This window comes from Macrosteles quadrilineatus, unplaced genomic scaffold (genome assembly GCF_028750875.1).
Source record: "Macrosteles quadrilineatus isolate MER2022 unplaced genomic scaffold, UCM_ALF_1.0 Scaffold_3__2_contigs__length_128488019, whole genome shotgun sequence".
NCBI lineage: Eukaryota > Metazoa > Arthropoda > Insecta > Hemiptera > Cicadellidae > Macrosteles > Macrosteles quadrilineatus.
This window is the reverse complement of record NW_026542596.1, coordinates 112256605-112269383: the sequence shown is the minus strand read 5'-3', so window position 1 is coordinate 112269383 and position 12779 is coordinate 112256605. Positions and strand designations below refer to the sequence as shown.

Here is a 12779-nt window from a genome sequence, read left to right as displayed (position 1 = left end):
TAAAATGTTACAATGCTCTTCCAACAAAACTAAAGGACTACACAAGGACTACAAAATTTAAAAATAATCTAAAAATGTACTTTTTAACCAATCCCCTGTATTCAAAGAACGAATTTTTCCTCTTACATAATATATTAGAATAAGAACTTTTTCAATAGTGATTATATCTTTTGTACTTTTTTAGGATTAAGCATTATGATTTTGATCCAATGTAATGACGCCATTCGTGCACATGTTTGCAAAGTATGAATAAAGTTGATTTCATTTCATTTCATTTCATTTCATTTCATTTCATTTCATTTCATTTCATTTCATTACGAATTGGCATGGTACTGTCACTTTGCTGGAATGCTTGTACTGCATAGCAAGGATTTACCTGCATGCCAAATTATAATGTGCTGGTGAACAAAACTACTACTTTACGATAAATTAAATTTGTTGATTTTAGATCTTCTGTATACCATAAAGAGTGATTCACGTTAAATCTATACTATTATAAAAAAGAGGTGGTTGCTGTATGTGTGTATGGGAAAAGTAAACTCGAAAAATACTGGTCGGATTGGGCTGAAATTTGGCATGATGATAGCTCACATTCCCGATTAACATATAGGCATATTCTTATTTCAAAAATCCTTCCGGGCTCCGCCCCAGTGGCTCTGGAGTTTCCCATGTTAACCTTATGAGAAATGGAATTATTGAATCTTAACAGCTGTTTCAATTAAACAAGTTGGTTCTGTTCTATGATGTTCAATAGCATTAAAGTTACAAGGATTACCAACAGGGTGCAGCACTATTATTTCTTTTACATTTATTTATGACAACAGCTAATTTGCAACCAAAAGGTGAGTGAGCGTAGCGAACGAACTTCAACCTGGAGGCGAGTTAGCGTAGCGAACGAGCTAACCTGAAGGCAAGTGAGCGCAGCGAACGCGCTCCAACCTAAAGGTGAGTGAGCGTAGCGAACAAACTTCAACCAGGACGTGATTGAGCCATGCGAACGAGATAATCTTGAAAATTAAGAAGTTAAACGGGGCAAAGCCCGCGGGTTACAGCTAGTTTATCATAAAAGAATTTAAAATCCATTTACATAAACTTTTTCTTTCTGACTGTGGTTTTTAAAACTAACAGAAACATCAGCTGGTAAAATTACAATTCACATTCACACCTTTATGAAGAGGTTATCATCACTTAATCTTTGAAAGCGAACGCTAGAAATAAAATCAAACTCAAGGAGAGCGAAGCCATGAAATAAATTACCTTTTTAGTTACCATCCAGCTCTCCGCTAGCTCATAAGCTTTAAAATGACACCTCAATCCCAAAAATCGGTTAAGTACTACAGTTGGAAAAGAGGTGTTACAGAGACATCCCCGCCCCCTTGTTGTGTTAAGTATATACAGTAGATTGATAAAACATAATGTGACATACGTAATATGAGATGGTAAGACCGAGATGAATAGCTTAGAGCTGTTGGCTAGTGCAAAAATGTTCTTATATGTTTGTTTGACTGGATGAACAAGGTTTTTTACAATGTAAAACATCTTGTAATGTTAAAGCCATCTTCACTAACCAGAGCTTTTAATATATGTTTTAAGTTATAAAATCACATATATGTTAAATAAACATAAAAAACAATAACATTCATTACCTTAAAGTCTAAAAATTAATAATATTTTATTAGCTATTGTTACTATTGTAATCTTTTCCCTAACGATGTCTTAGAATCAAGGTCCAGAAGGCAGTGGAGGTTTGTAGTTTGGATCTTTGCTTAAACAGTCTTTCTCAAGGTTTTCTGGTAAAACTTTGGTTGAAAGTTCCACAAGTTTGTCCAGAGGACAAAAATCGCCACAAGAAGGCACCCTGAGGTGATATGGCTCGTGTTCTGTGGAATTTCTTAAATACACCTGAAATTGAAAAGTAAATATTACTTAGATGCTTTTGTATTCTAGTAATACCTATGTAAGAACATGTTGTGGAGGTGTAGGTGGAGGTAGGTATCGCATGTTAAGGAGATTTACCGCACTGCTTTTCCCGCACCACTCCAGTCTACATTCAGTCTGTCTCCAACTGTGTGGGGTAATAGCACGTAAGAATAACTCCTGCAACGTTACATATATCAAAACATTTCACCAAAGCTGGAGAATCTTAAAATGAATAAGAATAAGAACTTTATTCAGCCAGAAAATATTTCATGCAAATACATTGGCACGTCAATTTTACACGTCAATTGGCACGTTAATGTCCCTTAACGTACATGTAAACCCAGTCTGCCCAGAAGAACAGCTGGTAATTGCGCTAACGTAGTGGCACCTGTATTAGTTTATATGAACGGACCAATCACAAATAAGCAGCGAGGTAAAATCAAACTAGTTTGTTCTTGAAATTTAAAAACATCCGGCTAGACCTTGTAAGCGGTGACCTACACCTCCACCTCGACCTGCTCACTATGCGCGCATATAATGTGTTTGTTTCACCTCACGGTTACGGTGAGCTACACCTCCTCAACATGTCCTTACCCTAAGAGGAGGTGGAAGGGGATGTGTAGAAGTGAGATGGTAGATGGTGGAGAAAGAGTAACAAAGAAAAAATTGTGAGGCCAACTCACGCCCAGACCTGCAGGATTTGAATGAATTGTGCCCAAGATTGTCAAAGGAAGAGGTGGTTATAAGACTTTCATACAAGTTTTGAATACTAACATAAGGTGTTAGAAAAAAACTACCAAAGTTGTTTATGCTGACAATTTTAGACAAAGCCCAAGTCAATAGGCACTTGGCCCTCACCTAGTTATGTTAAACTTTTTTTTACCCGTATGGTTATAAAAAATTGACAAAATGCCATTTTATTCTTTTTGGGTGTAGTTTAATATTGTTAATGCATTGATGACTAAGATATTAACAACTAAGCAAAGTATTATCAAGAGGAACTAGATACGATTTCTAACCTTATAAACTTCTAACGGGTTCTAAGTATTTATAACCTTTAGCATTTTTCCACATGCTCTTAATACATACAATTTTCAGTCCCATTTTAATTTATATACACAGCAATTTTATGATTTCTCTTTTGATTAAAAAGAGACTTTTATTATAAAATTCATACATCTGGTATGATAAATTTTACAACTGCAATACCTTAACTCCATAAACTCCATTCAACTGATGAAGTTCAATCATTGTCATGATGTTGTAAACGGGGATTTGTTCGTCCCAGACATTCAATGCCAAAAGAATATTGGCTACTGTCGAGTCGTGGCCAGCGTACAGAAACATTTTACGTCCATTGGGTTCTTTTATCTTTTCTTTCATGTTGGTAATTATTTCTTTCAACAGCGGCCCTGAAAATGAACACGCTTTGTTAGTGATTTTCTTGCGTTGTCTGTTATTAGGTCAGTAGCAAGACAGCACAGGATTCTACACTCACCCTGCACAATTCATTTTCAGCATGAATTACACACCCAAGTGTGTAAGTAGCTCTTCTAAAGAACTAATTTATACAATTTTTATTGTTTATTTTAAATAATTCGAAATAAAGTCAAGTATTTGAGAGATAAATTCTATTGTAGAATGTTTAAAATTGTATTTCCAATTAATTGACCAATCCAGAGGATCAAAAATGTTCTCACCCCTTCAAAAACCAAAATATTATCGAGTAAATCTGCAACTTGAAAAAACATATTGTGTCAATCGGCAAAGTTAGTATGTTTTACCTCCTTTGAGCTTCTTCAATTGGTCATTGTACGCATTCAGGGTGAAACTGTAGGCGGTTACTTTTGCCATCTTCTCTGGATAATAATCCTTCGTCCATTCTGGAAGGGTAAGATTAAATTGGACCTGTTGGAAAATGTAATTTCATTATTTATTTAAATAATGTTGGGTTTATACTTACAATTAACTATAATTGATGTTTGAGATTCTCAATATGGCTCCTTCTAACACTTAAACTATAAATACTTAAACTATAAATACTTAAACTATAAATACTTAAACTATAAATACTTAAACTATAAATACTTTCAATAATAAAAGGTTACTAGGTGAACCCGTCGCACGAATAATAAATTAGAATATTATAGCAACGTCTTAGAAATTGCGTCGATGTATCGACGTTGGTCTTGAGCTCGATCCTTGGCTATATGCATTCTAAGTTCTTTTTGCTATTCAGTAGGAGTAGTTTGCAGGACGGAGCTGAAAACTTGCGTGTATGGATTAATATAAACAAAATTTTGAGTCAAAATGTGCATGAGTACAGTGCTGCAAGAGCCATTAGCTTTGTTTAGCATTCTTTCTTGAACAGCGGTTTCGACGTCGTAGATATGAATTTGGGCATATGTGGGATGCTCCCCTTCTGACGGTTGAAAGGTGCCAATTCAGTGATAAATTGTGTCGTGCACCTTATACATGAAAGGCCCTCCACCGTTATGTACTTCAAATTTAGCTCAAGTGCTGACCATTGCGAGCGCAGAGTTGTACGATCTAATGTTCTCTTCGTAGTTTCTGCTCAAATGATTTGTTCCATTAAGTAGGCTCTGTATATAATAGATTTCTCGGTATGGTGGTAGGTGGATTCACTTTTAGCGAATTTCCCTATAGGGAATAAGCTATTACCGTAGGTCTCATGGTAAGACTTAGTCCCGGGACCGATTTACTTTTTCATTTTGATGTCCCTAGAAGCCAAAAACACCATCCGTTCAAATTCATATATATATATATATATATATATATATATATATATATATATATATATATATATATATATATTTATACTAGCTGACCCGGCGAACTTCGTATCGCCTAAGTTATAGGTTTCCCCTAAGACAGACCGATGGAAAGAAAGTACCGTTACGTTTAATTTTCAAGATGATCTCGTTCGCATCGCTCAATCACGTCCTGGTTGAAGTTCGTTCGCTACGCTCACTCACCTTTGGGTTGGAGCTCGTTCGCTACGCTCACTCACCTTTAGGTTGGAGCTCGTTCGCTGCGCTCACTTGCCTTCAGGTTAGCTCGTTCGCTACGCTAACTTGCCTCCAGGTTGAAGTTCATCCGCTACGCTCACTCACCTTTTGGTTGCAAATTAGCTGTTGTCATAAATGTAAAAGAAATAATAGTGCTGCAGCCTGTTGGTAATCCTTGTAACTTTAATGCTATTGAACATCATAGAACAGAACCAACTTGTTTAATTGAAACAGCTGTTAAGATTCATTAATTCCATTTCTCATAAGGTTAACATGGGAAACTCCAGAGCCACTGGGGCGGAGCCCTTTTAAGAATTTCGAAACGGGAAATAGTTTACGTCCGATTCGCATACCTACAGAATTTACACACCAAATTTCATAACGATCGGTGAAGTCGTTCCGGAGGAGTTTGCAGACAAACACTGTGACACGAGAATATTTTATATATTAGAAGATATATATATATATATACATGTGTCCGTTAGCACGATAACTCGAGCAAAAATGATCCCATTTCGATGAAATTTGGTACAAACATGTAAACCTACGTTTATTCGAACGAGTTCGCGAACCAGCATGATCGGACCATTGGGAAACGGGGTTTTATGGTGGGAGTTATGGGGTAAAAATTGGTTTATCCCATTTTTGACCCAAAAAACATAAAATTTCCCAAAATTCCTCTAGACCATTTTCAAGAGCTTAAAAAAACAAATAATTCAGTATATTGAAGTGTTTTTGTATGGTTATTGGTTACGGAGATAATTGTAAATTAAAAATTCCCATGTTATTCTAATGGAGAATAAGCAAACTGTTGTAGTTTGCTTGATTATACATATATTTGGATCAAACTTGGCCAATCTATTAATTTTATACTAAGCTATTAATATTTTACTAAAAAACACACTTTATTACCCTGTAGGCAGCAAACCTAGGTACTCGTTAAACCTAATGTTATTTGAAAAGATTTAATTGAAAATCAAATCAGGCAAATGGAAATTCGCTTAGTCTGCAGGTTTGCTGTGGCGGGGGTATTTCTTTATGGCAGCAGGATGAAAATCCTTCGCCTCGCCCTCTCTGTTCTTCTTTAAAATGTAGAGCACCACATTTCTGACATTTTAATGCCATCTCGCCACGTGAATGCTGCTGAATTCATGTATTTGTCAGTGTAATTTTGTAAGTACACGTTGCTACTAACTGTTCCAGCTCCTCGTCTGGGCTCCTAACGTTTTGCATTGCTTGCCGTATGTTGACTCGCCGTGTCCGACCAGCAATATTTCTTTGTCGTCGGGTCCTTGGCATGTTTAAACGAAAATATAATGTAAAACTTTTCTCCCGTCGTGTCCTATAGGTAACATTTCTTTGCCAGGTTTCTAATTATTTTTAAAAACATGCAAACTGTTTACATTTCAAAACCAAACAAAAAAGCTGGGATTTTTTTTTAACTAATGTATTGACATCTGTTTCAGAATATAGAATATTTTGGCTCATTAAACTTGTATGTATTTTACTATTTTTAGTGTCATAAGTCTCTGTTAAGTATATTTGATTTTATAATCACTGTTTGTAGCCAATGCTTTTTGGAATAAACTATATATTCATTCATTCATTCATTCATAATAACAATCAAATCAATCACAATGTAATCCTTATGGAAGGAACTTTGAGGGCAGCCCATGCCCTTAAAAAGATATATTTCGAAAATCTAAAGCCAGTTTGCACATCTACACACCTAGACGAACATTTTGGTATATAGTATGTGGGATTAAATCTTAAAACAAAAAAGCCTTATTGTTCACAAAGTTTCATGTCGCGTATTAAATATATAGATTGTACAGTATCGACAACTTTATTATCCTCACTTGTTTAACAGAACAAAAACAAAACAAGATATAAAAGTGTTGTCAGATAAAAACTGTATCAAATTAGTCCAAAGGAGTTGCCAAATTTTTCTGGTAATACATTTGACTGTAAATTGCATCACAAAAAAATGGCAACAATGCAGGGTGACGTTATAATAAAGTCATGATTGACGTCAAGTCGTTTTAAAGTGGTTTAAGTATAATAATTCCAAACCTCGGCCAGCAAGGTGCTGTAGAGAGATTGTACATCGTCTGGATCAGACACTGTGAGGCCGGAGTGTAGGGAGAGAGATTTGTACAGATCTGAAAGAGAGGCCAAGTAACTCTTCACCTCTCCCTCGCTCTTCAGTCTGTCTCTCTCCTCATGATACCTGGGACAGGGAATCCTCACTAGCAGCAACTGGAAATAGATATTTTTCATAATGTACAAACATATTTGAATTTTCTTATACTGGAATGAAAGTTATTGTGATTTTGAAATAGGTTCTTCAAATTTGAATCCACTATGAAGGGGCAAGACTGGTGTAGTGGTTAGATCAATATAGACTTCTCTCGTAGAGGCCTGAATTCAGAAACCACCAACCACTTTGCTTTCGATAATACCATGACAACAGAAGTTGAAGTCTAATTTAAGCTGCAGACTCACAAACTCTAGCGAGTAAAGAAGTTAGATCTTTTAGGTGGGATAACTGTGTGGAGAACTCCTTCCACAAAAAGTTTATGTTAATAGTAAATAATTTATAAATGAAAAATCTTTTTTAAAATTCCACGTTTTTAAATGCACTAAAAATTAGAAATTTTTTCTATAAATATGTGGAGAGAATAAATATTTGTAAGATTTAAAATTAAAAACTTGGCTTCACCAAGTATTGTTGCGGTAATGGTGTTCCCTCAAGAAAAGAATGACGTCACGCCCCCAAATCCATTGCTAAAGAGGTTCTCATCGGTTCCTGGCCAAGAAAACGAGACGCTATAATTTTGTTATTGGTCCCAGGAAATCAGGAAAGTTATGATAACCCTGCCTTGAGAGTAAAACCTGCTGTATCACTAGTATTTATGTTTTATTTGATCATTTATCATAAACTCCGCAAGTCATGGTTAAGCTGTGAATACTCATCTAAATTCGTAAAATACCTTTGTCATTAGAATATTTTTATTTTATGATTAATTAATATCAAGGAGCAGGAGGCAAATATTTCTCAGGCCCAATAGTGCGCATAGTGCGTCGTATGCAAATAGCGAGTCTGCTGGGAAATATGCCTTGCACAAAATTATTTTTTAATTTGTTTGAAAGGAAATAAATGAAGGAACGTCAACCTAAAATGTCTGGGTAGTTGAGTGGTTATGAGAGCCTCCTTTCAAATATTAAGGTTACTGGTTGTGTACAAAATAAATTCTGCCATTTGGTATTAGTCTTTCAGTTAACAATGCTATCTAACGAAAAATTGACAATAGATACTAACGATATCAGTGTTTACACCGACTTTTTTAAAAAAACAAAAGGTTTTATCTCACCGAGTCCTCTTCTAGTGGTTGCGAGTGAACCGCCACCGGTTGCCAGTCCAGTTTTTGGTTCCACTGTTGCAGAGGGTGAGTGGAGGGGGTAAACAACCCAGCTGCTACTAACTGTGCGCTCATCAGAGTTCGCTCCACCCCTGTACTCTGCACACGGGCTACTTTGGAGGGGAAACCATCTCCGATGAAGCTGCCGTAGCGATCACGAAGGAACTCTCCTAGTTCGTACTGCTGTCGCTTGCCTTCCTAGAAAATAGTTCATAGAAACTCATTTTCTTAACAGAAGGTAAAACAAGTGGTCCATCTCCAAATTAAAGTTCAAAAAAAGATTTTTTTTTAAATTCTATTGCTGCATTAAGTAGTGACTACATTACATAGTAAACTAGTTTTACATTTATTCTTATGGAAGCAAGTTCTCAGTATTACTGCTGTTTTCACAGAGTGCTTAGTTTTGGGATAGCCTTTTGGGGTAACTGTGCTACCATAGAAAGAATCTTTTTAAATGAAGCTGTTCAAATGACTCATTTCTGTAGAATACATAAACTTTTTAAATATATGTTAAACTGATGAGACGACTTATTTGTAAGCTGTAGCATCTTTACATCAGTAGCAAAAATTAAGGGAGAAGATAGAATTTTAGAATGTAGCGGACTCTGTTGGCGGCTAATTCAACTATAAGTTATTAACTAAATACAAGACTCACATTGGTCAGCTGCCCCCAGCCGTAGGGATGGAAGGTCTGGTGTAGGTGGGGATCTGAGGGGTAGGTATCTGCTGGAGTCCTCTGTCCATGCCGGAACACCTGTATTTTCAAGGGATAAAGATCTGTATATCAACTTAAACTTTAATCAGGGAACATTCAAATAAAATAAAATCATGTTTATTAGCACATAAACGTACAGAGGCTATAGATAAATGTACAGATTCTTCGTCATTATTCTTATAGACTAATATTATATAATGTCCTTTCTTAAAATGTATTTAGTACCTAATAATAAATAAAATAGTTGTTTAAAATTTGAGGAACTCTTTGTATAGACTAGCCAAAAGGTTTAATAAAGAAGATAATGTCAAGCTTAAAATTAAATAACAGGATTTATAGAGTTTAATTATACACAAAACATAACAAATGTACAAAACATTTAATTGTAGTAAACAAAGAAGAACCTATCATATGAAGGAAGAGGTGTTATCCTTTTACAGGAATACTCTTCTCCCAATTGTGCTTTACACGGAATGGAAGGAATAACATTTGAATATAAAGAAGCATTGAAAATGATAGGTGATGTGAGTGCGACCTTGAGTGAGGTCAATCCAGGGCAGATCCAAGGATGGCACCAATGCTTGCGTTGCTCCAGCACTGAGAATTACACTTTTGAGTCTTTGCCACATATCCTTAGGTTCTGTCCTTTTGGAGAACTTTTGAAAAAACAATAGGCATCAACTTATCAGGACAATTTCAGCAGACTCATTTTGTGAACGAAAGTTCACTGTTTACGAAGAAGTGCCATGCGTAGCTGAAGGTGGATCTCAAAGAAGAATCAACATTTTAATTATTAATAAGGAAAGGAGTAATGGATTTATTTTTGACCCAACCACCAACCATAAGATTCAAAATAAGTCAAGAACAACTAATGGAAATCGTTGCTAAAAAATATATATGAGCCATTACATACATTATGATATGAGTCGACAGTTCCATATTTTAAAGAAAAATTTAACAAAATATTGAAGTAATAGGTTTATTAACTGGGTTAAGATGGACCATTACAAGTTTTTTTATTTACATTTTCATTTTGTGAAAATTTAAATTGGACAGATAACAATCTAAGGAAAATTTTCCATTGTGACATTGAAAACTTCAATATCATTCCTAAGAAATAATTTGTACTCTAACTGATCAGAATCAAGATTATTGTATAGTTTTAATTAGTTTTTTTTTTAGCCTAAATTGTTGTTAGTTATCCTTTGTGTTCAGTAGTTTGCTGGTGGTTGTAATAGAGCAAGAAGGATGTAATTTATTTACTAATTATCTTTATATTTGAGATCAGTGTTAACAAAATTTTTTTTTAATTCTTAGATTTAAAAATTAAAATAATCATTACCGGAATATCCTTAATGTTAACATTGTGTAACACAGACAACTGCTTAACACACCTGTTTGGCCTTCAACTATGACACACATATCTACACTATCTTCTCCTTCAGATATCAATTTCCTCTCCAAGAGATTAGCTTGAGCCAAATAAATAAATTATATAAATTTGCCTAAGTCTAGGTGATTGTTGAAAATGAAGGAATGTTACATTAATTACAATATTTTGTTGTTACCATTTCCAGTAACTTTAGATGATCATATCAAGGCCCCACTAGAAAAATTCATTGCCATTGCCATTCAAATATGTTTTAGGTAAATAAACAAGCTGGCTGTTTGTAAGATTTTTATGGTAAGAGTTTAGTACAACTATCCACCACTGTGATGTAGTGTTGCGCTGCCCGTGCTGCAGCATGGCCTGTTTTTCTAGTGGGGCCTTGATCATATCCTTGATTGTTATTATTCTCAATATAATCAAGCTTGGGATTGCTATAAAAAAGCTATAAGGTGAATACGACCACTGAAATAAAAGAACGTAGAAAGGACAAAACTAATGTATATAAAGACTTGAAAAACGGTAGTAAATATTCTAGTAGGCTAACTACATAAAAATGTTACTGTAATTTATTGATATAATAGTACCAATTGACCTGTTAAAAAATTATGTATTTAAACATTACTCAATTAATTAGAAAAAGATTAAGTTATATAGAGTCAAAAAAGCTATCAATACAAGTTTTATCATCTCATTCACTCATCATTCTTGTTTTTCAACACAAAATTAATTTCCTAAGTGCATTGATATTTGTTATATCCTTCCATTAAATAATCGTGCAGTAATTTAAATGTTAAATAATTACTGAAAAATTAGTTCCAAAGTAACAAGTATTTGCAAAAAAGTTACATGATTAATTGGAAAAATCTTTAATAAAAACTAACACTGGCAAACATAGATGGTAGGAAAACGGGAAGTAAGTCACACCAATTCGTGGCTTACACAGTATCACATGGTATTGCACAGCAAAAATAAATTAGAAAACAGCCACTTTGAAAAAAAATATACTTTAGAATTCCCTTCTGTGTCTACTTATTTGCCTTACTTATATTGTCATTGTCTTTTCTACTTATTGTCTACTAAGTGTGGTTAAGTTTAAGGACTGTAAGGACTGTATTCTAATTTTGTTTGTACGTCAATGAATAGCCCACATTTTTACTACCAACAAGAAGATAAAAAGTGATAATGCGGTGAGTCAAGGACGCCTTGAGCTCATTTTGCCAGCTGAGTTTCGTTTATATGTATTTTAGTTTGTATTGTACTACTAAACGTATAATAATCACATTGTTACTTACCACGTTTACCAACCTCAACGAACCAGAATACTCTTGAGATCCTACATAGCTGTACAGTGCTACCAACACAAATACCCGCGTTACCTTCCACATTTTTATCTTACGTTTACACCTTACTTACTACCATGTGTTCTTTGTGAAACCAACCTAGTGAATGACCTTCCTCCCGCAAACTCAAAACTGGTGGGGCAGGTTGAGATGTGGTTTGAATTGCAACATCATAAATACTATCCTGACTTCCTCAACCATGTGTGATTTGATCTTGGTTGTTTTAAATTAAGTGAAATGTTGTGTACAAAGTATATAAGAAATTAGTTTTTTCTGTCATCTTGCTCTTATCGCCATGCTAGATTAGGTTGGCTTAGATATAATGTTTAAATAACACATTATTGTTGTTGAAATCGAGTTATTGGCAATGAGCCTAAATGGTATAATAGTTAATTTGCAGATACAATCTTAGACCTTTTACCTATAGTTGTTTTCCAGAAAAGTGGATTGTTTGTTCCGTGTGAATTAACAATACAAAATACTATTCACTAGTAAAAATTATTTCAAAAATAAAATTATCACTATAATACTAACAGTATGATGTGCCTATGGAAATGTATTTCTTACTGACTTGCCTATTTTATGTTGCATCCCAATACACCTGACCTAAATAGAACTTCAGTAATCAAAAGTCGTTAGTTGATGATTTAATTCTCTGTTGTACCGGTTGTCATTGTTGTCAATAATTGACAACAATGACAACAATTACACAATTATTGGTGTTGCCGGTGCGTTCTTTAACATAGAAAGATAATAGGAACGATATACAGCTGACATCTACCAGTAAGTTACCTACTAAGGTATATATAGTCAATGCTACTACACACTGCTGCTGTGCTTTACTGTACATATATTGTATATGCCCCTTAATTTATGCATAATATTGTTATTATTCTTTTTAATATGAATAGGACAATAAATTTCACCACAGCAAACCTGCAGACAAGCAAGTTACATGCTAAC

The 12779-nt window shown here is 34.6% G+C and overlaps 1 protein-coding gene across 1 annotated transcript; it reads right to left on the bottom strand.

Annotated features, from left to right (window-relative positions):
- Positions 1-1546: 1546 nt before the first annotated feature.
- LOC128989882 (prostatic acid phosphatase-like) lies at positions 1547-11923 on the bottom strand. Its single transcript, XM_054411987.1, has 7 exons — positions 11769-11923; positions 9027-9125; positions 8324-8569; positions 7023-7208; positions 3705-3828; positions 3130-3332; positions 1547-1902 (listed from the first exon to the last, which is right to left on the bottom strand). Exons 1-7 carry the CDS (start codon positions 11859-11861, stop codon positions 1723-1725), a joined length of 1131 nt encoding a protein of 376 aa, XP_054267962.1. The 5' UTR covers positions 11862-11923; the 3' UTR covers positions 1547-1722.
- Positions 11924-12779: the final 856 nt, after the last annotated feature.